General features: G+C 40.3%; 1 protein-coding gene and 1 pseudogene across 2 annotated transcripts in view; one reads left to right on the forward strand and one right to left on the reverse strand.

The window, feature by feature from the left end:
- The window catches only part of macf1a (microtubule actin crosslinking factor 1a), a 252,345-nt gene that overhangs the window by 163,953 nt on the left and 67,779 nt on the right, over positions 1 to 20,613 (reverse strand). For both annotated transcript variants that reach the window (XM_088329356.1, XM_088329357.1), the window contains exons 3-5: positions 8,767 to 8,828; positions 5,123 to 5,212; positions 1,718 to 1,795 (exon numbers count right to left, since the gene is read on the reverse strand). In XM_088329356.1, the coding sequence (XP_088185482.1) occupies positions 1,718 to 1,795; positions 5,123 to 5,212; positions 8,767 to 8,828 (230 nt within the window). The remainder of the gene's footprint in view (positions 1 to 1,717; positions 1,796 to 5,122; positions 5,213 to 8,766; positions 8,829 to 20,613) is intronic.
- LOC148371335 (small ribosomal subunit protein uS14 pseudogene) lies at positions 8,307 to 8,496 on the forward strand (annotated as a pseudogene).

Here is a 20,613-nt window from a genome sequence, read left to right on the forward strand (position 1 = left end):
CGTGATCACACGATTTCAGTCACCATGGTGATCGCGTTCCTGCGGATGTGCACGGAACGTCATTCATCCAGTGTTGGGCACGCTATTTTAAAAAAGTGATTAATTAAATATATTCACTACTTCTTCCAAAAAGTAACTGAGTTAGTAACTGAGTTACTCTATCGTAAAAGTAAGTATTTACCAGGGAACGTAACTATCTCCGTTACTTTAAAAAGGTATGGTATGTCAAAGAATTTGAAATTGTCTGAGCAGTATTTGAGTCAGTTGAATAGAGAAGAACAAACAGGTAGTTGTGTTACAGAATGTTGCATTTTTTTATTGCACCTCACCAGTAGCAGTATCATCCTACACCTGAAGTGCAACAAAAAGAAACAGTCAATAATATAACAAGATAACAATCAGCAGTAAACAATATAACGTAAGCTTAATAAATTAAATCTAACTGGAATGGTCCATTGTAAAGATGGGAATTCCGACTCTTTTTAGAGAGCTGGTCTTTTCAGCTTGTTTCACTATAAAGAGCTGGCTCTTTCAGCTCCCAAATGACTCTTCAGGTTTTTGTTTTTAGTTTATTCTATATATAAGCATGTATTACGAATAACTAAAAAGGGGAAAAAAATGAAGCAAAATTAACACCGAACATTAACACTGAAAATCATAGAAAACATAAGTAAAAATATCTATAAATATACAAGGATGAAATACAAATCAATTTTCACCTTTTTATACAAAACAAATTCAAAGTCAACAGCACAGAATCCCTGAAAAAATGGATCCGTCCTATGCTGTCTAAGTCAGATGCGGGGAGTATAATTCACGCGTTTGTTACTTCCTGTCTCGATTACTCTAATGCACTACTCTCCGGTCTCCCGAAGTCCGAAATCAAGAGCCTTCAGCTGGTACAAAATGCTGCAGCGAGGCTTTTAACTAAGACAAGAAAGTTTGATCACATTACCCCGATTTTAGCCTACCTGCATTGGCTCCCTGTTAGCTTAAGATGTGATTTTAAGGTTCTGTTGGTATAATACAAAATCATGCATGAACTTGCTCCCTAATATCTTTCAGATTTAATTTCCCCCTACGTTCCGGTCCAGACCCTTCGCTCTGAAAATGCTGGTCTATTAGTGATCCCAAGAGCCAAGAAGAGATCCGCAGGTTCGAGAGCGTTTTCGGTGCTGTGGAATGCTCTTCAACCTGAGATTCGATCTGCAACCTCAGTGGAAATGTTTAAATCTAAGCTTAAAACACACTTCTACTCCATAGCATATGAATAACATATATTTTGTGTTGATAATATGTGTATTTTTTGCCCTAATGTAGGTTTTAAATGACGGGATGGTGTCATAATAGTCTGTAGTTTGCAATAGTATTTGATCTGTGCAGCCCTTTGAGACTCTTTGTGATTAAGGGCGTCACAAATAAACATGACTTGACTTGACTTGACTTTTGACCAATCACAAAAGAAAAATCGTGTCTTGAATGGAACGGCTCTCGATTGGTGGGTAGCCAGCTCCCACTTACAAGAGACGGCTCAAAGGGCCGTTTCGTTCGCAAACAACACATTTCGCCTTTTCTTTCGACTGAATTATTTCCAGAGGCTTGTTACTTACCAATAAGCGGTGCCCAATAATTTGTTTTTTCCAAAATATAACAAGAACCTATTTCTATGTTGATTTTACGTTATGTATGAATTAAAAGGCAATTAGAGACAACTTACTTGTCTCTGTTTTAGGAAGTCCAGAGCTATTTGGACATTCTGCAGTCGATGGAATCTCATGCGGCCCTTCTCCCTGGGCTGCAACACATCGGGGGGAGGCAAGGTGAGGAAATGACAGTATGAGGCGAAAGAAAAACGACGTTCGAGAGTGCCAAAAAGCAGTCAGAACACAGTTTTATGTGATGAAAATATTGCACTGCACACTGATCAAAACGTGCTGGTGTAGAGAGTGACAAAATTAAATACAAAGAGAAATTCACGCAATGTTAGTTGGCACATGTGGGTCTTTGGTCCATTTCATCTCAAGCTATATTATGAAAAAAACCTTTCTTTTGAACACAATTTTACTCTAGTTGTGTTTCATTCTAATCCAGTGGTCCCCAAACTACGGCCCGCCTCCACATTTGGTCAGGTCATCTGAACCTAACAAGGAGCTTAATGTCTAGGTGCGCATTTTTCGTTGAAACAGGTAACCACTTGACTGCTAGTGATATGGATGATGTAGAAAAGGCATTGGATTTTATCTCGTTATCAAACTATCTTCAGTCATCGTACCAGAAACAGATATCCATTTCACGTTACAATGACAAAAACATTGTCACTTACAATGCTTAGGATAGAATAGAATAAAATAAAAGAGTAGAATCTAAAATGTATAGTAAAAAGGGCGAATAAAGCACAAAAAAAACAATTGAATAAATAATAAAATAGAACAAAATAGAATAATAGAATTGAATGTCATTGTAACAAGTGAAAGGCACAACAAAATTAAAAGTTGTTTCGGGCACAGTGACTACGAATAGTGTTATAATGAGATTAAATCTGCCTTTTCGCAGGTCATCTACACCACTGGTGTTCCAATGCACCAGCTAAGCTGAAATTGGACCCGTTAAGACTGTGCATACCAGAACAGAAAGCTCATGTTCCATAAACTATTTTTCGATGAAGAGTCCAGTGTTATTTATTTAATAAATAGTGTGATCATTTGTTTTCTGAGTTTTGTTATTTGAAGAGTCCAAAAGGGGGTATTTGCAATCGTCATAGTTTTGCTTTTATAAAAATGTGGCCTTCTTAAGAGAAAAGTTTGGGGACCCCTGTTATAATCCAATGCTGGCTGTTAAGCACAATCATGCAGGCCCCAAAGCACCACCTAGAGGGCAGCACCGAGAGGCAAAAGGAAACCTACTCCCTGAGCTCCTTCCTCTCTATTTTCCTCCTCCTCATCATCATTCTCCACTGCTAGCAGGATGAGGGGAGGTGCACGTGAGGTATACGCCCTTTTCAGGGAGGGGTTGCTTCTGTGTTGCTATGGTAACAGCAAAGTGAAGGGAGGGAGAGAAAATGAAGGGAAAAATGATTCGGAAGCAGAAGACAACATGGAAAACGGTCATTTGAACATCAAAATGCAGCGTTATTTATGTGAGACAATGTAATGCAGTTCGACGAACAAGTTGAAGCAAGAGTGAAATGTGTGGTCACAGAAATAAAAATGGCAGAATGTCAATGAGGGTGTAAAATAGTGAAACATTTAAATATTGGAAAAAAGGTACTGTATGTGAGACCAAATCTACAACTATAAGCAATAGATGAGAGAGTATTTGAGGTTAATGGAGTGGGGGTCAAAAAGTAGGTCATTTGAGGGAATAAAAATAAATATAATTTCATCTGAATATGTGAGAGTGAAAGGAAAAAAACTGATAAATATATGACGGTGAAAGAGTATAGGCGTTTGACTGTTTATGAACGGGTCGATTATTTTTTTTTAATTAATCGATGAATATGATTTTATAAAACCGAATTTTTAATTTCCTTCTCTTTATTCAAATATTGACATTTTGGACAAATTGATAAAAGTGCACACAACAACAGGATATTCTATTATATAAAACAATTTAAAAAAAATCAAGTGTATTTCAAATAGCTAAACAATAAACCCAACTACATAGAAATGTATGTTGTACGGTTTCAAATATTTAATATACCTTTTCTATAAAATCAGCCTTGAGGCGGACTTCGGCTCCGGATTAAAAGGACATTGCAAAACAAAATGTAGTCTCTAGTCGTCCTCTGATGGATCAAAATAGTACTACGAGAATGTCCCTTCAATGTCACAATGAAATGCAATACAGTGGTTCCACGTTCGCGGGTTCAGAGCTTCGCGGGTCTAAAAAAAAAAAAATAATAAAATAAAATAATTTTTAAAAAAGTTATATATATATATCTAATCTCATTAGCTGCACCGCTTATCCTCAGTATGGTCGCGGCGGTGCTGGAGCCCATCCCAGCAATCATCAGGCAGTGGGCAGGGGACACCCTGAACTGGTTTGCCAGCCAATCGCAGGGCACACAGGGACAGACAACTCGCTCGCTCATTCACACCTAGGGACAATTTGGACCGGCCAATCCACCTGAAACGCATGTTTTTGGAATGTGGGAGGAAACCGGAGTGCCCGGAGGAAACTCACGCAAGCACGAGGAGAACATACAAACTCCGCACAGTAAGTCCGGTAGCTGGATTTGAACCCACACAGGAGGCCCCCAAGACCTTAGAACTGTGCCGCACACGCGCTAACCACTGCGCCGCCGTGCTGCCCGCATATATATATTTTTTTTTAAGCATTTTTGAAGGGGTGTCGCTACTTCGTGGTTCCACGTTCGCGGGTTCAGAGCTTCGCAGGTCTAAAAAAAATAATAATAAAATAAAATATATATTTTTTTAAATTTAAAGCATTTTTGAAAGGCCGTCGCTACTTCGCGGATTTTCACTTTTTGCGGGTGGTTTTGGTCCCCATTAACCGCGATAACCGAGGGATTACTGTACACTCTTATTTGCATTGCATTAACGTGTTGAATGCCGCCTATATCACGTGACACAATGAATCGATGATGTAATTTGTTACCAAGCATTTTAATAATCGATGTTAATTGCTTCTTGCAATTTGTTGTTTCAGCCCCACTTACGCGTGTGAAAGATCAGTTTATAACAAAATGTAAGTAAAGAAAGAATATTAGCATCCCTAAGTAATGAGAGCATATGAAAACGTGCGCGAGGGAGTATGCACATTTTTAAGATTGAAAAGGGGAAGAGTATGAATGTGATATGAACAGTGAGAGTAACATACGAGAGTGTAAAGGCATGTGATTGTATAAAGACTGTGAACCTGCAAGATGACAGGAGTTGAGACGGGGTCCTCTTTGAGGGTTGAAAAGTTTAAAGTGTATGAATTTGTGTGAGAGCAAAGTCAGACAATATAACATAAGTGAACAAATAGGTCATTTAACATGTGAGATTATGGGGCTGAATATAGTTAATCTCAGAGTTCACGAGTGAAAGAGTAATAGATGGGATTGTGATTGACAGATTACAGAACGTTGGGTATCTGTGAGAACAAGTATATTCCATACCAGGGTGACGCCAGAGAGAACCTCCAGCAAGGAGATGAGGTTGTGTCCATCTCTCAGGTCCTCATAGAGGTCTGTGATGTGCTTCCTCACCTGTAGAAGACAAAAGAACCAAATGTGGGAAGGAGCAAAAATCCTATGTTTTCCGTTTCAAAGCGAGAATAAATGTTCGAGGCTGGCTTGATGTGGTGCTGAGGATAGTAATAGACTATCCATTTGCTTTGACGTCTAATTTATTCAATGCCATTTGTTTTTGCTCAAATTCAATGAGCTGGTGCCAGACCATTTTTGCCATTAGGACTAATTTTTAAAGGCCTACAGACAATTGAGTTTTGTAGTATAGGACAAAGACATATTTCATGCTTCAAGTCATGTTTATTTGTATAGCCCTTACTCACAAAGAGTCTCAAAGGGCTGCACAGATCAAAGACTATTGCAAATACGTGAAGAAAAATTCAACCCTCTTCTTTCATTGGACAAAAAATGTTTTTAGGTTTTACCATTGTTCAGTAACCAACAGTTGAACATTTTTTTTCAAGAAAACTTCTGAGAAAAATGATCTTTTGTGTGGGGGATGCATTGCAAGCACAACTTTCACTTCTGAGCTTTTTGCTTTGCATTTCTGAATCATCCAATACCCAAACAATGCTTTCTACAAAGACCAGTGTAAATTGGTTGCAAAATCACATTTTGTTAAACGAACACTCAACTGACTATGCATGAACAATGTATGGATCTTGCGGTGAAGTGATCACATGATTTCAGTCACCATGGCGATTGTGATTGATGACAGTTCATGTATTTTTGCCGAGTTCAAATCTTTTTTTTCTTTTTTACTGAAGGTTTTTTGCATTACTTGGAGGAACTAAATATTGCAGTGTCACTTTAAGGTGGGGTCAAGCCAGATAAAGTAAATTCTTCTAAACTTTCTTTTTTTCTTAATTAAATGCATTCTCTATCGAGTCAGGCAACTATTTCAAGTATTTCCAAGCACTTCACCCAAAACTAAAGCACTTTCTAAACATTGAAAACACAACATTGAAATTCAAGCATTTTCAAGGATTTCAGGCACCCATACAAACTCTGTTCCCAAAGGCTTGATACTTAATGATAAGCAGCGCTAAACCCCTTATAATTACTTTAAAATAAGAAAATCAACTTTTTTTGAGGTGGGGGCACACCAAGGGACAATGCTTCTAAAATGTATGTATACTTTATGGCATTGAATTCGTTAAATAGGTCAGACGAGCTGACTCAGCAGATGCTCTTGCTTGAAAACACAAGCAGGGGTCGCAGTGTCCCCGAGTTCTCCCGAGAGAAAAGCTGCAGTGCTATAAGGCAGAGACTGGGCTAACTCCAAATCCTTTCGCTAACACATGACTTTAACTAGGTGCCGCCACACTTCAAAACGGAAACGACAATCTCTCTTCAGCTTTGACTATTTTATGAGTAGAGTCGGCACTCTAATTTCTAGCAATTCAAGTAGGACTTACTTAGGAAGCCGCATTTACCGGATTTGTGTGTCAAACACATACCACTGAAATAGCTTTCAGACTAGTGTGTACACAAAACAAACACACACAATCACATACCTGTGGAGTTGAAACAGAATATGTCAGGTGAGTGTGTTAGCATTTCCCTTAGCAAACTGGCAAGGATGATGTCACTCAACTGGAACGCAGGACCCATCCTTTATCAGAACTCTATACGGCGGGTTCTGGAACGTACGGCTCGCGAGTGGAGGTAAGATTTTGGGCTTAAAATTTCAATCATCAATGTCAATCTTCCCCTTCGCGGAGGATCTGCACAGCACGCACTTAGTTTTACTCAGGTAATTATTTAGAAGAAGAACATGCTTACCAAAATAGCAGTTTAACTCCAAATCACTAAATCCAAAGAAATTGTCATCCTCTGTGTTGGGGTGAAAGACGTGCCGCTACCTTCTCTCATCTCCCTCACGTCAGGTGTCATTTCTGCTTCTCGCCAATAGCTTACAAGCTTTACAAACTTTCTCTCTGCGTTTCAATTAAATATTTCACTATTTGCAACTTGAAATCTGCAGAATGATTTTCTTTTTGTTGCAATTTCCTTCACTTTCACCTTCGTTCGGTGTAGTCCACGGAAATGCGCAATTCGCAGTGCACACTTGATTCGAGGGACTTGGCCCCAAGTAAACCTCACTCTGCGTAGTTCAGCCAAAACGCACAGTTTGGCGCTAAGGTGCGCCACGAAAAACTTCGTGTTTACTTCCACGGCGAATTTAAGCTTCAGGTTTATTTCAGGCTCGGTTATCAAATCGAGTTAATCTGTCGGGTTTGAGTTTATATACCCGCGACGGGGGGACTATGTTGGAGACCCCTGGCTTAGAAATGGGCCTGAGTTAAAATTATAGTGCGAAGAAAGAGAAGTGCAATAAAAAGTAGCGCAATAACATTTAGCAGGATCAGAAAGATTCCCAAATAAGTCGCAAGATATATATTGTCACAGTTTTGCACGCTTGTTTGGGGTGGTGATCTCCTTGGGGAAGAAACTGTCTCTGAGCCGGTCAGTCCTTCTTCCAAGGGACGTGTAGTGCCTACCAGAGTGCAACAGGTCAAAGAGGTGGTAGCCAAGGTGAGAAAAGCCTTTTATAATGTTGATGGCTCTGCTGCATTATTGTAAGCTGGCAATGTCTTCCAGTCTGGTCAGGGAACAACCAACAATCTTCTGGGCTACGTTGATTACGTTTTTGTATTTTTTCTGTCTGCTGCTGTGTTTTCAGCATGCCTCACGGTGATGCTGTATGCCAGAACTTATATTGTCTATCAAATCTGACTATACGACAAAATGTTGGGTTTTTTTGGGGACGCAAAGCATCACATCACTGCGTGCGTCACCCTTAACGCAGTTCAGCGGTGAGTGACTTATATTTCGGGCTGATATAGAGTAACAAGTCCCTCTGTCCGCCAGTAACACAGTTGCCTCACAGTAGCATGTTCAGACGGAAGCCTCGCTCCTTAGACACCTCACCCCTCGGCCGTACCACGCGGACACCCTGAGTGCCATTCCTCGCCGCCACCGCCATGTTTGTTTTTGTGCATTGTGCAGATAACAAGGCCACACAGTGCGGTTGACAGCTGCGGCGCAAGTGCCACGGCCTGCTTTGACGGACAGCTAGCAGCTGTGAGTAACATCTGACATATTAAAAATGTCTACGCTTTCTGACGCTCGAACGCAAGGAGACAAGATGGGCCACCAGACACTCATTTGGACTTGCCAAAGAGAATTTGGACATAGATCCCGCTCTTGCCAGTTTGATCCGTAAATACGGACTCAAAATGTGCCGTCCGTGCTTCAGGCCGTATGCGAAGGACATCAGCATCATCAAGCTGGATTAAATGTCACAATTTGCAGAGATTTCCGGCAGTAACACCTGGAAGGTCCAGATGAGTGGATAATTCGACAAGAACGTTTATAAATTATGTTTTTTTTCCCAAGTGAAAAATAAAAAACTTTAGGCTGTGCTATAGATCAATGGTTGGCAACCCCCTGGGCCATCAACCGGTACCGGGCTGTGGGTCGTTTGCTTTAACTGAATTCAATCTGACTTTGGCACTATTTAAAGGTGTCTTCGGGAAGAGCACTGATCAACAAATATTTCGAAATACCTTGATGAGATGCTTGTTGACCCACTTTGTGAAAGTCTTCTTCTGAACTCTATCGCGCTCATCTGGAGGGAACAGAGAGAAATCAAGAGTTTATGACATTGCAATCACTTTCATTTTGATTTCCCCTCACTTGAATACGCACGCACATACACATTTCTGGTAAACTTACAGGTTTGGGGAGGGGCCTGCATGGTGGCAAGGGAATCATTTTTGTTTTTGTGCAAAACTTTCCTTCTTTAATGCATGTAAAACAAAAGCACTACGTGTGGTCAAATGTCCATAGTGAAAACAAATGAGTCATTTTGAATGCTTGTGCCCTCAGCCAAGAATGTGTTAAGTCAAGTCAAGTCATGTTTATTTGTGACGCCCTTAATCACAAAGAGTCTCAAAGGGCTGCGCAGATCACAGATTATTGCAAACCACAGACTATTATGACACCATTCCCTCATCTAAAACCAAGATGAGGGCAAATAATACACACATTGTCAACATAAAAAATAGGTTATTCATATGCTATAGAATAGAAGTGTGTTTTAGGCTTAGATTTAAACATTTCCACTGAGGTTGCAGATCGAATCTCAGGGGGAAGAGCATTCCACAGCACCGGGGCCCGAATGGAGAACGCTCTCGAGCCTGCGGATCTCTTCTTGGCTCTTGGGATAACTAATAGACCAGCGTTTTCAGAGCAAAGGCTCCAGACCGGAACATAGGGGGAAATTAAATCTAAAAGATATGAGGGAGCAAGTCCATGCATTATTTTGTATTATACCAACAGAACCTTAGAATCACATCTTAAGCTAACAGGGAGCCAATGCAGGGCAATATTTAGCAATATTGCAAAGATGGAAAAAAGCTGTTCTAGTAATATTCTTACTGTGTGTTTGAAAGGACAGATCTGGGTCAAATATGGGTCAGATATGTTCTGATCCAACTGGTTTGTGAGCGGACAAGGTATGCATTACAAGCGAGTAGGTCCCTGGCGCTTTTCCCAAAATGTTTACTAATTGAAATAGCTGAGGGAGGGAAGAATACATTTGTTTTAATATGGTTTCTGTAGGACAAACACTTTCCAATCCTGTAAAAATGTGTAGAATATTACATTTAACCCAAGGGTGGAATTCTGAGACGAGAGGGAAGATCAGCTGCTGTGTGCCCATATTTCCTTCACTTGTTTTCCTCTCCCTCGCATCGAGATTTGCGGGTGGGCCCAAGCCCCATCCATTTCAAATGAGCAGCGTCACAAGCCAGGCAGGTCGTTGATTTTTAAACAAACCGGTGGATGCGTGATTGACTATGGACCCCAAAGGCAAAGAGAAAAATAAGTGCACAGATAATAACACAAATTGTAATAATGTGATTTTATTGACCTTTTCAAGGGGCTTCTACTTTATTTTATAAATGCGCACTGCGTTTTATTGTATTTTTTTTACCCAGGTAAGAGGAACGTTACTCAAGTTCCATTTTCTATTTTTTTGCAATCCCAAACATAAAAATGACCTCAAAAATTGTATTCCTTTAATTTTAACAAGGCAAATAAACATCCTGTAATTTAGACATTGTAATGAAGTTGAAATTGAGGCCCGTATCCTACGACAGATATAAATGTAAATCGTCTGCATTTATGTAGCACTTTTCATGTCAATGAAGACCTACCAAAGCGCTTTACAATGTGCTTCACACACTCACATACCGATAGCAGCGTCAGCCATGCAAGGCGCCTACTTGCTTATCAGGGGCATTAGGGATTCAGTATCTTGCCCAAGAACACTTCACAATTCGACAGGTAACACGGAGGAGCTGGGAACCGAACCTGCGACCTCTTGATCCCAGACGAGCGCTTTACCTCCTGAGCTCCCCACAGGATGTGCTACATCCAACATTGTATATATATATATATATATATATATATATATATATACACACACACATATATGTATATACACACACAGCAATTGTTGCGTTTAGAAGGATTATAAGGCTTTTAATTTTTTGTGGCTCCAGAAAAATTGGGTTTTTTGTACAATAAGGCTCTTTAAACGTTTTTGGTTGCCAACCACTGGCTCAAAGGTCTGGGGACGCCCCCTCAAAAAGTAAATACCCACACCCCATGTTTCAATCAATGTAAATGCTCCAATTGGGCCAGCTGACACAAGCTGAAACTATGTCTCACTGATCCAAATTAGGACATTGGCAGAGGTCTGTCTTGTGTTTGGTCTCAATAGTCAATCGTGTTCCAAAACGGTCATTGCAATCCACAGGGGTGATACAATTGTTCTGGGAATAGACTCTGAAGGCGAGACCGTCTTATCTCCAGCCTCCTCTGTCCCACCACAAACAACAGCTTGGACCAGAGGTGTCCAAACGACACAATCAGAATAATTGAAGGATGTAAACTGAAAATTACAAATCACAGCAATGTTTTTGATTTTTTTGTTTTGTCATTAAGGTTAGTTTAACAGGGGTCACCAACCTTTTTGAACCTACTTTTGAGCTACCAAGAAATACAATTTGACAGCACAGAAGTTAAGTCTAAAAATAATCTTGTTTTATTGCACAACTTCATGAATTCAGTCCCTGATCCACTTCACTTTACCACCATCATAAGGCTTTTAAGCGAAAACTGCATTTAGCTTTCAGTTCTTTTCATAAAGAAATCAAACATTTTTACAAGGGAGTGCCAAACACCCGCATGTGGGTCTTGAGCAAAATTTAGCAGGTGTAGCGGTCCACCTTTGTTGCCAATAGAATGAATCTTCCTCCATTTAGCAAATCAGAATGCAGAACACAATGCACAATGAAAATTGGTGACGCAGTGAAACAGCGATAACCCAAGCTTGAAGTGTCAATGTGTCTCTGTATGACGCAGGCTATTAAAATATGGCCACAGGGATACAAATAGCCCCGGCCTTTAGGTTTGGATACACCTAACTGACATGCATCCCCATAAGCTCACACATGCACAATTTCTGGAGACAATCTGCCTCCATGTAACATCATTTCACCTAGGAGAAACTAATGCTCAGTTTGTGATTTTGTGCAATGCCTTTTACACTTCTGACTCGTTTTGAAAATATATTTAGTGGCTTGTTCTCCCAATTAGGCCACTGAAATACGACGAGTTGTGTCTGGACTCACAATATAAAGAAACAGAACTCCGTTAGCATAAAATGTGTTTAGTTGTTGCCACGGAGACAAACCACGTGGAGACATTATCACTTCCTGGTCATGCACACGCACACACACATAAGGACGCACTAAGGACCTTCAACTGCTCCTAAAGTAGAAAGGCTTTCTGGACAGGATGTTGGCTCGAGGATTAGGTTTGTTAGATATCTCGACTGTATCGCAGTCAATGTATGAGTGCATGCAGCAAAGACAATTTGACAAAAGAAGCAGGAAGGCAGAACCAGAGTATTTCAACAGGCGCTTGCGACATAGTTTCACGACACTGCAACACGCCTTGCTTCCCAAACCTGCTGCTCGAGTGGCTCATCGGAGAGCAAATATGCTCTTGAGTGCTTTAATGCGACTGTTCCCCTCACACAAACACACTCACGTATTGTTTATATCAATAAATGGATCTTAAAATTGAGTAGTGCAAGTGTATCAGGCACACATTGGCGCTCATTCATGATACAATGAAGGCGTATTGTTGAGAAGCACACTCACATATACTCTCATACTCACAAACACGTTTTCTCAGACAATATTTTAAATGAATGACATTTATTTAGGCAAAGAACAAACCCTTATTAACAAAAGGGAAAAAAATATTTGGACACAAAAAACAGCTGAATAATATTATACACACATTTACACAAATTCTTTTGGAATCCTTTTGTTAAATGTGACTTAAAAGAACAGTTTCTCTATTAAGTATGTTACCAATGCCCAACTCAGTTCAAATAGCGCTTATAAAAACATTTCTACTGCCCTTATTTGCTTTTATCTTGTTTTTAGCAAAGCTGTTCAGGCCGCGGAATGGGGGTAGGGGCTTTTTGGAGAGAGACTTGATGCTTATCACCGCAGTTTTTTATTTGTGTAGCATAAAAATGGTGAAAGAAAAGGCATTTTTCTAGTACTGTCCAAACACCAACACAAACCCCAAAAAAGAAGAAAAGAAGCATTTAATCGAGATAGTATAAGATATGCACATACTTGCACGCGCAACATAAAAACTTTCAATGATGACACAAGCTTGAATATGGTGTCAGCGAGTAAGAAAGTTCCAAAATCTGTACAGCCCCATTAATTAGTGATTCATGTTGTTTTTTGTGCTATGCCTAAATAAAAAAAACACAAACACTTTCAAAAATCCAACCTCACATACATGTAACAACTCAAATCTCACACAAAAATGTAACGGAATCCCTCTCAAACATAGACTTTTGTAAATAAACACTCAAACATACAGTAAAATCAAGAGTACTCTCCTAATCTCTCACACTCACGTTCACACTCAAGTTACATTTATTCGTATAGCCCTTAATCACAAAATGTCTCAAAGTACTGAACTGGCCACAATGAAACCCTCTCCGGATCTAAAACTGGCATGGGGACAAGGAAAAGCTCAAAATCCTCAACACGAAGAAGAAACCCTGAGAAGGGGGCACAAAAGAGGTCCATCCACCTTCCAGGGTGACCAGCCAATAGATGTTGTATTAGATAACACACAAGTACACAAGAGATGGCACAAGTGCTAAGTGGAATTTAGAATGTCCATTTTACTCTCTGCTGCCATCTACGAGCTTGTGTCATCAATGCAGCCTTAGTCAGTTTGTTCATGATGCACATACAAGCATTGCATTTCTTAAAGCCCGAGTCTCCAGCACTCTCCCAACCATCCAATTTCGCCTACCTAATGTGTTCTGCCCCGATCTACTTTGCTAAGAGTAATACGCAAGCATACAAATGCCTGGGTGTGAATGGGTAAGTGTGAAATACATTGTAAAGCGCTTTGGGAAGTCTTCAGTGACTACAAAAGCGCAAGAATAAATGCAGTCCATTTACAATGTGTCGTCAACATGCTCTCTTACACAAAACCGAAAATGCTCTCTCTCAAAAAAAAAAACAAGTTCTCTCAATCTCTTTAACTCTAAAAAACATAGCGTCATATTTAAACAGTCATTTGCCCACAAACATTCGCATTTACAGTACTTTCATACAAAAAACAATCCTGTGACGAAGACACCTACCTGCACAGCACATGAGTGAGTACAGGTGAGCGTTGAGACGGGATTCATTCCTGTAGTCAGGCCACATATTCTCCCCATAGAAGAACTGTCCACAAAATGCTGTCATGGGCCCGAAAGCCAGGGACCACAGATCACCCCTTAACCGATCTCTTCTGCCATGTCGAGCCGGCCCGTCGGTGCCGTGCTTGTTTCGCTCTTCCTACACGTGTTGTTTCAGAATGCCTCCTCCTTTGCTGCCCCTCCCCTCCACGCAATGACTTCACTTTACCCGCCCTCTGCATAAATCAGCTGGCCTAGGCTTTGCAGGACACTTCGTCATCTTCCCGCTTCGCTCTCGGGTGGAAACAAAGTTCTATTTTAACGCATCTCTTGTGTTTTAGCCTCATTTTCCTAATCAAGCAGCTCTCAGCCTTCGCAAGTCTTTAATTGTTCCTAATTTTAGAAGGTTCCATCCAATCTCAGTCTTGACCCAGAGGTTCTTCCGTGCTTGCCTCCTAGCATGCTCATGCTTTTCTTCGGCCAAAGAAAATCCTGCACTGTCATGTTTGAATCACTCCAAGCAGGAGAGAGGCTGCAGCAGGCACAAGCTGTGGATGCGGAGTCAAGGAGAGGGGGATAGTTGAGTGTTGCAAAGTGATGTTTTCAGCTCTGCCATTGTCCTCTTCTCCCCTAATTTGCCTAGGTCTGGTATTTTTGGATTATTTTACCGTTCAAGATGGCAATTTCAAAGCTGATCACATTATTTTCTACTGCGCGAAAAACAAAAACAAGAATGAGGACGACGTCTTGAATTTGTCTTGTCATTGTTCCTCCTATATGTTTAGCTCCTGTTTTAAAGTCCCTTTGTACATTTGAACTTTTTTTGTTAATTTGATCACCTTTGTAAAGACTGTACTGTAGACAGAGGCCGCAAAGAACTTTTCATTGGCATTTTATCTTAAAGATAATAAAGACAATCTTGACTCTTGAAAAAGGTACCTAATGCTGCTCCCATTATCTAGAATATGACTATGCATCCATCCATTATCTGCACCGCTTATCCTCAGTAGGGTCACGGGGGTGCTGGAGCCCATCCTAGCTATCTTTGGGCAGTGGGCAAGGGACACCCTGAACTGGTTGCCAGCCAGTCGCAGGGCACACAGGGACAGACAACTCGCTCACTCATTCACACCTGGGGACAATTTGGACCGGCCAATTAACCTGACATGCATGTTTTTGGTATGTAGGAGGAAACCGGAGTGCCCGGAGGAAACCCACGCAAGCACGGGGAGAACATGCAAACTCCACACAGGAGGTTCGATCTCGACCTCAGAACTGTGCCGCACACGTGCTAACCACTGCGTCACCGTGCTGCCCAGGGAATATGAATAATATGGACTAATTCCAGACATCACTGCTGTGTTTTTTAAGTGTATTTGTATGCTCACCATTTTCTCCAGTATTTACACAGATATTGATTACAGGTGTGGATTATTTTTTCTGGTCTGCACCAGTTAATATACAGAAAGATTGATAGATACTTATATATAGGCAAAAAAAAGCTTTGTCATCAGATGCACACTAAATTCTCACATCATATGACGGTCATCCTATTTTTAATTGTTTCCTGCATGGCGTCGGTCTGACATAAAACAGACACGCTGAAGCAACTCAGATTAGCAGCGGTCTCGATCTAATCGTCTTTTCTCGCCCTTCCTTCCTGTACTCGCGTCATCTTCTCCGTTTTCAGTTTCACTTTCACGTTCATTTTGCTTAATTGTTGGCCTTCTAATCCCATGTGGAGCTCAACACACCTCCCACATGCTGCCCACACTGCTAAGGAGCCTACAATTACAGTGCTCATCAGATGCTCATGCAGCACACTCTGCCTTCATGCAGGCATACTGCAGAAACACACAGATTATATTGTGATTATCTGTATATCAGAAAAACATATGGTTAGATTTTGAATGACTAACTCCCAGAAGTACCCTTAATTCGTAAATAAAAGGGATTAAAACAACTGGTTGTTATGGGAGTCACAGGGAATAGAATTCAGTCAGGGATTTAAATTGATTCATTTTCAAGTATTCTAGTTAAAAAAAAACTGATAGGAAAAAGCGTTAAAAAAAATAAAATTTCTCAATTTTTGCTGGTAAAACAATCAAAGACTCCCACAAACCATAAAATCGTATTCACAAGAGGGTGACTATATATTTTTGTTTTGGCTATTTTTGACTGGACTATTTTGGAAGATCTAGGCCTTCTGTAAATCTATTATACATCACAGCAACTTTAAGTTTTCATAGTTATTAATTTTTTAAAAATCAAAATTTAGAACACAGAGTTGCTGACAGCATTTTAGCGTTCATTTAATCATTCGTTGTCGAACTGCTCATTTTTGGTAAGGCCTTTATTTTACTCGTCCAATGCGAGTTTAATCAACTAACTACATTGTTTGCATCTTATACTTTTCCTAATTCTAAAAAATGATGCAACACATCCCTATATGCATTTCTCAGCTTATGATTTCAAAAGTAAGGTAGGCTTGCAAAAGAATCAAAAGCATTTATAAGAATGAAATCCAATTGAAGCCAGTGATGGCTTTACAGAGTAGTTTTAGACCATAAACAGTATGCACCAAAATCAAAGCAAAGATATTAAACTCATGATACCCAGGTGCCATTCGAGTCAACCACATTGCAAGTAGATCAAATCAGTTGCGTGTCGGGCAAAAGCAACAAATCCCAATTTGGCTTAAGACACTAAGCCTGCAATGTGTTTCAAGCTGGAAGAGAAAGGCACAAATTTACAGAATTTGACTTAAAGGTAAAAAAGAGGGCCGCAGGAAGCAGCTCTGAGGGACTCCGGTATTTAAGCAAAAAAATATGGTTCAAATTATTTAAAACAAATCCTACTTATTTTCGTAAAAGGGGACTATTTTAGATTAGGCATGTTTAATCAATGTTGTGTTTCTACAGTTTTGGATGTCCTGAAGGCTAAGTTATACGTACTGACAACATTTGAAACCAATTCATGCAATTTAAATGGGTGTTACTGGACTGTTATATCAATTTGAATACATTCTCAAGTGTTTATTTGCTGATGTGCTCAACGTTGTGAACACTACGTTTGTAAGTGAAAAAAAAACAACCAAGTTGCCTACTGGAAGTCCACTTGCATCAAGAGTTTACAGCACAAGCAGTAAAAAGTTTAACAAAGCTTCTGATAAAGCATGGCCACTTTCTTGGATCCAAAAATGGACTCTGAGCACCAGCAAATACTTATATGTGGCTTCTTTCACTGCAACAAGAGAAAAAACCTGCCTCCCTCTAAAATAGAACCGTGACATGGTCACATGTTAGCAAGACAGGAAGGCTAACTCTATAAAAGAAAGCCTGACAAGACAACAGGTGTCCGTTCCTATAAAGTCAAAAAGCTAATAGAATGCTGCTATATGCAACACAAAAGCTAATTAGGAGCTCATAGACCGTTACATGCGACTGAAATAAAGCAGGCGCAGTGTCAACAGGAAGCGTGCGGCACTCAAGAAGAATATAACAAGATCTTCCTTCCTTCCTTTTTGTGAAGGCAATGTTTACCTAATTCAAGCGCGAGTGGTGTGTGGAGACGATGACGACGGCGGTAGAACCAGAAACCGGCCGCGGTCAAGAAGTGCACCGTCGCCACCAGGATGGGCACCATGACGTCGGGGTCGCACAAGAAGTCCATGACCAAAGAAAGATGAGAACATCTCACGAGATGGCAACCACAAGAGTAGCCGGCTTAACAAGTGCACAGTCCTCCACCCTGTGAGTAGCCCTCCCTGTTGCCCTCTCTCTCTTTCTCTCGTGCTCACTCCATAGTCAATTTCAATTCCTCCAATCTTGTCATTGGAGAATAGTTGGGGCACTGAAACTAAAAAAAAATGGCTGAGGTACAGTGGTACTTGTTATCAAACACTGCTCTGAACATTAACAATTGTAATATCACCCAGAGTGACTCCGCCAAAAATGTAGGTGTCACATTAGACCCTAATCTGCCCTTCCAGTTACATGTTAAGATGAATGGACCAGTTTTTTTCCATCCTAGCAACATTGCAAAAAACTGCCCTATGCTCTCTTAGTCTGATGTTGAGATTATTGATCATGAGTTGGTTACTTCCCGTCTCAATCACTGTAATGTGCCACTCTCCGGTCTCCCATAGTCTAGCAACAAGAAAGAGCCTGCAGCTGGTAGAAAATGCTGCAGAGAGGCTTTTAACCAAGACAAGACAGTTTGATCACATTACTGCGATTTTGGCTGACTTGCACTGGCTGCCTGTCAGTTTAAGATGTGATTCTAAAGTTCTGTTGGTATTATACAAATTATGCATGGACTTGGCCCCTCATGTCTTTCAGAATTAATTCCCTTTATGTTCCTGCTTGGAGCTTTCGCTTCGAAAATGCTGAACTACTAGTGATTCCAAGAGCCAAGAAGAGCCATTCAGGCCACGGATCTGCAACCTAAGTGGAACTGTTTAAATCTAGGCTTAGAACACGCTTATATTCGATAGATTATGAATGATCTGTATTTAATGTTGATGCTGTCTATTGATGCTGTGTATTGTTTGTTTATGCCCATCCATTGCAGCCTAGCCATCCTTGAAGGGGAATTACCTCGTGTGTGGCCCTTTCTCAAGGTTTCTTCATTTCCCTTTGCTGAGATTTTAGACTTTTCCTTGCCCTCATGAAGGTTTTAGATCAGGGGATTCTGTAATAGAAGACTGGAGTTTGTACAGCCCTTTGAGACTTCTTGTGATTAAGATAAATAAACATGACTTGACTTGGCACCGCTTCAGGGGTGGGGAGCACCTCTAAACACAAGAATTTTGGTATACAAGTTTTTGGAACAAATACCGCGTTCACAACACAAAAGAAAATCCAGTTCACTAGCAGTACAAAAGGCTTCTAAGAGACTGTTCGAGACCTCTCATGACTGCTTACCTCCAGCATCCACTCGGCCAATTTGTGCATCAAACCACAAAAGGCAAAAATAATAAAATTGTGCTTTAAGAAATTTTGTTCCTTTAAAGTTACAATATACATGTATAGTAAGTGTTGACCAAAAAGTCTCTAAATCTAATACCAGTGAACCACTGCCAAATGTTCCCCTTATTAATTTTTCAGTGTGTGTGTTTTGGTGTTTATCGGCGTTGCCATGAGCGGTGTGACACATGTTTTTTAAATATTATTTTTACCTTTTGGACATCAGCTGACTATGATGCAGATTATGTCAGAAGGGGAGATTGTAGTACAGGGTAGGGTCAAAAATTTAGTCAGCCAGAAGGAAAGGCCGATTGGACGTCTCATGTTACCTACACCTTGGAAAGAAGTTTGCTTGAACTTCAAAGATAGCAATTATGTATCAGTTTGTTGATTAAATGTTTGCAAGAGGTAAGTATTATTTGAATGAACTATTTATTCTTATGTTTGAATATTCAAATATGTGACTGTATGAGCTATTTGTTTATAACACTTTTAATATTTCAGTCCTTTATAACTCCTTGACTGACTTAGTTGAACAATATGCACGTTATGATTATTCATGAATTTGAGATAGAGGTCAAGTCTTAAACTCGAGCCCTACTCGAAACGTAAAATGTGAATCATTACGTCCAGGTTCAGGCCAAGCTTCTCTATACTGCCTTCTCTATATCCACCCTTCATTGTTCTTGGTTTATTTTTCTCTTTGTCGCGCAGTGGCGAGTCAGCACGATGGATTAAGTCCCTTTCTCGCATTCCCGTGTAAACACGCTCAGATGACGGGTGGGTAATTAAAAACAAAAACAAAAATCAAAAGAAGCCTGGCCCTGACAAATTAAATATGAAAATTCAGGTTTTCTTCAAGCACAGTCCCTCAAATCAAGTTAACAGGTCGGGCTCTGACTGGGTCTACTTTTAGTGAAAGTAATTGAAATGATCTGAAATGATCTGCATTTATATAGCGCTTTTCAAGTCAATGACTTCCCAAAGCGCTTTACATTGTGCTTCACATTTCCCAATAGCGGCCGTGATCTGTGCAGCCATGTAAGGCGCTAACCTGCTTATTGGGGGTATTGGGGTTTCAGTGTCTTACCCAAGGACACTTCGGCATGTAACACGGACAAGCCGGGATTCGAACTGGAATCCCTTAATCCTAAAACGATCGCTCTACCTCCTGAGCTACTGCCGCCCCGTTTGGAAATATTTACTTCACTTCTTGATACATCCTTTCATTCAGTTGTTATTCTGTTTTTACATTTTGTTTTTCAAATTATGTTTTTAGTTGGCAGTTAGGAGGATTTGAGTTTTATCGGTACTTGCTAGACTCGATCAGGACAAAGAGCTGATGTGAAGTAGGGATTTATCTGCCAACTCTAAAGTTTGGTTTCATCATGGCCCGTCCTCTCAGTATGAAAGTATTTGTCGGCCTAGAATCTGCTGTTAGGGTAGGACTTTGATAAAAGTGCTAATACCAAGCACTAGATTAACTTGTCTCACAACCTGGATGTAAACAACCACAGAGAATAAAAAGGTCTTCCTTATTCACTTAGTTTTATAAAACATGTTACCGCATTTAAATAGAAGCATAGCTTACAAGTAAATTAAAAGGTATTGTGAAAAGAGCCTGCATAAAATCATCCATCCATCCA

The sequence above is a fragment of the Urocampus carinirostris genome, chromosome 2 (assembly GCF_059441175.1).
Source record: "Urocampus carinirostris isolate Australia breed hairy pipefish chromosome 2, RoL_Ucar_1.0, whole genome shotgun sequence".
Taxonomy (NCBI): Eukaryota; Metazoa; Chordata; class Actinopteri; order Syngnathiformes; family Syngnathidae; genus Urocampus; species Urocampus carinirostris.